Genomic DNA, 4,776 nt, shown 5'->3' on the forward strand with positions numbered 1-4,776 from the left:
CATCAAAGGTAAATGAATGTATCATTTCTAAGCCAACTACTTGGAGAATCCTAAGTATGATGATGATAATTTTTTTGTACCAGGGAAACCTCACAAGATTGAAACACCACCATAATAATAAAACACCACTTTTAAAAGAAGGAATGTACAAAATATTAGACGTAACTTTAATCATCTTTAAATTATATTTGTGAATATCAGGATATTTATGCTCAGAGATAATATTATAAATCAAGTTTTTTTCATTATTAGTAATGTTTCTTTTCACATGGTGTTTACGTTTGACCAAAAGTGAGATGAGAGTTAAAGATGGTGTTCTCTCTGTGGCCCTGAAACCAACTTGGCTTAACTATAGAGATTTTCCAGATCTAGAAATGCTTAGAAATAAAACTGCAAAACAGGAGTCGGGGAGTAATGACAATTATATTTTCCTCTTTCATCAAAAACAACTTTAAATGTTCATTTTGATTTTACTGTAGAACTGTCCTATCGTAAAATACAATGCTGATTCCAGCTGTGGTAGTGATTATATAGATTACAGATTTATAATAAAATAAAAATGGTACTAAAGTTCTACTGTATTCACAAATACTGCATTTATATATGTACAGGCAAGTAAACCTCATTATTAATGACAAAATTTTAGGGTTTTAAATAGGCACATTTCCTCCTACCTGTCCATCTCCATATATTTACAACCCCAAGACAAGTTTTCACAAGTAACATTTAAGCTTGTGAAGGAAAAAGTTAGTATTTCCAGTACCTAGCCTCTTTTCCTCCCTTCCAGCTTTGAGAGAGTAGCAGCCCATAAAACTGAATGCACAAACTACCATTATAAGAGTTTCTGTGATTCATATCCTGCTTGGCTGCAACAAGTCTGAAGAGTTTTGAACAAAGTAATGTATTTGCATGTACAATATAAGCATAAGAGTGATCCTCTGCATATACACACACAAAAAAAAACATAAAAATGTTTCTGAAAAGTAGTATTTTAACTATTTTGTGTAACTCCCAAAATGAATCACCAATGAATACTTTTATGCTGCAAATATGATTAACAAACTGTTTTGTATCACCAACAGCAACCTCCAATAAAAAAGGCAAGGAAAAAAAAGAAAACAGAAGCCAGTGATTGTAAAACAAGAAAAAAAATTCTAGATATACAAATATGTTAAATGTTACTATACAAAGATAGTAACTATAAAAGTATATCTGAACCTACCCGTATTACTAAATACTTTTGACCATCAGTCTTGACCTCAGGGTAAGAGTTTGACCTCTTCCCACAAACGTATGGGAGCCGTAACCTTCTGCAGCCTACGAGGAAGATTCTTTAAAGTGAGTACCTGCACTCCAGCATGCCTGATCTTTTCCTCTATGACTGTCTTATTTCTGTTCTTAATTTCTCAAACGAAATGAATTCTTATCTCTTTGTTATTGCTAAGTGATTTTAAAGTTCTAAGACACAAACTCTAAGATATCTGAAATGTTTTATAAATAATCGTCTTTCAGATAAAAGGTGATAGCACGGAAATGATCTTTTAAGGGTCTGTTTTGGTTTCAGTGCTTTGAAAATAAAGGATGGTGTACCAGCAGGTCTCTGCACGTCATTTTCTGAAGTCTTTTTTGACTGCAAACCTTGGGCCAGATCACATCCAGCACTTCAATCGTCATCAGTCCTCTCCACAGCATGTTGATAACATGCTTTCCAGGGTAACTTCCTCAGCAGCCCTGTAAATTGTGAGTCATTGAGATGATACACAGTTGGTCTGGCTTCAAGTTTCACACAATTGGGCTATGAAGCATCCCATACAGAGAAGGCAGCACCCAAAGGAATGAGCAGAACATGTTTAAATAATACCATCTATTAAATTTTACAACTGTCCTTTTATATTCAAATGAGATTAAGCACACTGTTATGTTACAATGAAAACACTTTAGATCTAAAAATATACGACTGAAACAAATGACATAGCAAGAAACAAGACCAAAATCTATTTGTATAAAATATAGTCTATAATTTCAGAACCAATGCTTCATATAGCCATACTCAGACATCTTCTAAATTATAATCCAGGGATTTATATTTTTAAAAATTATCTCTGGTGAATTTCAAATTTAGTATTTTTCACAGAGTTTAAATATCTATAATGAATCGTTGCTTCTTTTTAGAACTGGAACTGAACATAAATATAATTCTAAAACAAGATTCCTGATTTCAGAGAATTTTGTCTTCAGATAACCTTTCTCCACAAATGATTAGAATTAAATAACTTCCTTAAAATTATACTTTCTCTCTTTTGAATGGGCTCCAAATAGAAAAGTTCTTGAATTGGGATTCATTTTAAGTTTTTGCTGGTTGGGATTTTTCTACGCTACTTTAACAACATTATTACATTTTATCATATCTTCTCCCAAGACAAGCTGTTCATTGTACGTTGTTTTCAAGTACTGAACCGAAATATAACCTAAAGGAAGAAATTATGCTTCTTGCTTCAATTTCCCTTAAACATTGGCGATCATTTCGTCATAACAACTGCCAGGGTTGTGTTTTTTATTCTGGATTCCTAATTATAAAGGATTGAGAGTAATTCAAAAGTGTTTCAGAATCACCTACTGCCAAGATTCTGGAAAATGTCTCTTGAGAAACAGGATGTACATGCTTTGAGGACTGCTGCATCTGCACGGACAGGCCCTGTGCTCCCCGATGCAACGAGAGGGTGAAGGGCCAGGTCAGCACCCTGATGCACCTGCCGTCCTGCTGCTCCGTCAGTCAGCAGATACTGAGAGCCCATTTGGTTTCCACGGTTAGTCATCTGTTGTTAATTTCTAAAGGTAGCTAGTAGAAACTCAGGAGAATCACCTGGACAAATTTAAGTGTTATGGCCACTTCTGTGTTGATATAAGTATTCTAGCCGTGAATGCTGGCAACTGAATGATGAGGAAATGTTTCCTGAGGATTGTCTAAAATAAGGAAAATTTCAGTAGATGTTTTAGTTCTTAAACACCTTTTTAAACTCATCTGTTGTAAGGAGCTATGAAGGACCATCAACTTTTGGCCTGTTTCACAAACAGCGAGTTTTATACTGTTACTGCACTTGAGACTTGGGAAACTCTTGCCTCTCATCCTTATCTGTAATGATATCTTGGAAATCTTAATTCCTTTCTGGTTAAATTAGTAATAACCAATTGTGATAACCAGCACGTACACACACACACATAAGGATAAAAATAAAATTAAAAAGCCTGACAAAGAGTATGTTAATAAACCTCACTACAGAGAGATTGGCCAAGAAGAAGATGACATGGCTCCTTTTCCATTTTTATATGACATAACAAAAGTAGTATTTTGGAAGTTTATAAAGTTATTTTTTTCCATTTTTACTATTTCTTAATAAAAGTAGTGTTTTTTGTCTTTTTTTGCATATGTATGTACAGACTCTAAAGGTAGGCAAATAAGAACTGTGAGACCAGTGAGTGAGTTTTGGCTACTTCTGCTACGCTTATCAGGTGAGAGAAACCTGGGTTTCCTATCCGGAGCCCTTCTGAATGGCTTAATTCCTTTGCAGCTGCCATTAGCTGTCAGCCTCCCCATGGATATTGTCCATGTGCACTTTGAGGTAGTCATTCCTTGTAAACTTCTTATGGCAAAACTGGCATTCTGCCAGCGGACGATTGGGATTATGAGTCATCTTGTGTCGGATCAGCATTTTCTTCAGGCTAAAAGCCAAGTCACAAACCTAGAAAAGACCCAAAGATACCAGTCATATTATATTAAAAAAATCTGAAAATACACAAATTCATCACTTACACAGGTAGCGGTGTAAGAATCCACCCGGTAAAGAATCTCTTTACCAGGTAAAGAATTTGCTTGTCAAGCAGGAGACCTGGGTTTGATGCCTGAGTTGAGAAGATCCCCTGGAGAAGGAAATGGCAACCCACTCCAGTACTCTTGCCTGGGAAATCCCAGAGACAGAGGAGCCCAGAGGGTTAGGCTTAGTCGGACACGACTTAGCGACTGAGCAACAATAATCACTCTTACACAATACACATTATGCAAACTCCTATTATCAATATGTGCTGACAGGCATAACAACAAGAAAGTGCTCTTGAAATAAATGGAATTTAACATGCAAGGTCAGAAGTAAAGACAATTACAGCTCCAAGAGGTGTTTGCATTTATTATGTGTCTTCTGTGTACCAACATGCCTCCTTCCCCCACCTACTATATTTAAACATCTCTAGAGAAACAACTCCCTGGAAACAGTATTTTTCTTTTCATAATGGAGTGTATTAATGATTTCATATTAAACCTCTTATTAAACAAAATGTCTTATGGTCTAGAGGGCATCTATCTAGAACTTGGCATAAGAAGCACAAGATGTGTCTCACTAGTGATTAATTTGGACCCATCTGTGAAGTAAAAGATTAACACTGCTTTAACCATCCTGACATACTCAGTATTCCAGTAAAAATACTTCACTTAATATGTTTGCTTCATGTCATCTCTGCCACATTGTCACTAGCTCAATAGACATTAAACAGCTGAATAATTGAAAATATTAAATTATCCCAGAAGATGTAAGCCATAATTATACAAAAGTAAAAATGAAATGGAAATCTTTTATAGCACCAAGTTTTCACTAAAAGTTTGGTGCTATTCACAAAAATTCCACTTACTTGAATTCTTCAAAAGCACACGCACTGTAAAATAAGGCACACTTAAATAATGTGAAAATTCCATGAAAAATACAATGAATACAATGGGAGAGGTAA

At 35.2% G+C, this 4,776-nt stretch overlaps 1 protein-coding gene across 6 annotated transcripts in view; it reads right to left on the minus strand.

Annotated features, from left to right (window-relative positions):
• Nucleotides 1-404: 404 nt before the first annotated feature.
• The window catches only part of PRDM5 (PR domain containing 5), a 253,905-nt gene continuing 249,533 nt past the window's right edge, over nucleotides 405-4,776 (minus strand). For 5 of the 6 annotated variants that reach the window (XM_010858316.1, XM_010858313.1, XM_010858314.1 and 2 more), the window contains one exon: nucleotides 405-3,740. In XM_010858316.1, coding sequence (XP_010856618.1) covers nucleotides 3,576-3,740 — 165 coding nt within the window. In that variant the 3' untranslated portion in view covers nucleotides 405-3,575. The remainder of the gene's footprint in view (nucleotides 3,741-4,776) is intronic. The other variant, XM_010858317.1, reaches the window with a different exon arrangement.

This window comes from Bison bison, unplaced genomic scaffold, assembly GCF_000754665.1.
Source record: "Bison bison bison isolate TAMUID 2011002044 unplaced genomic scaffold, Bison_UMD1.0 scf7180017864385, whole genome shotgun sequence".
Taxonomy (NCBI): Eukaryota; Metazoa; Chordata; class Mammalia; order Artiodactyla; family Bovidae; genus Bison; species Bison bison.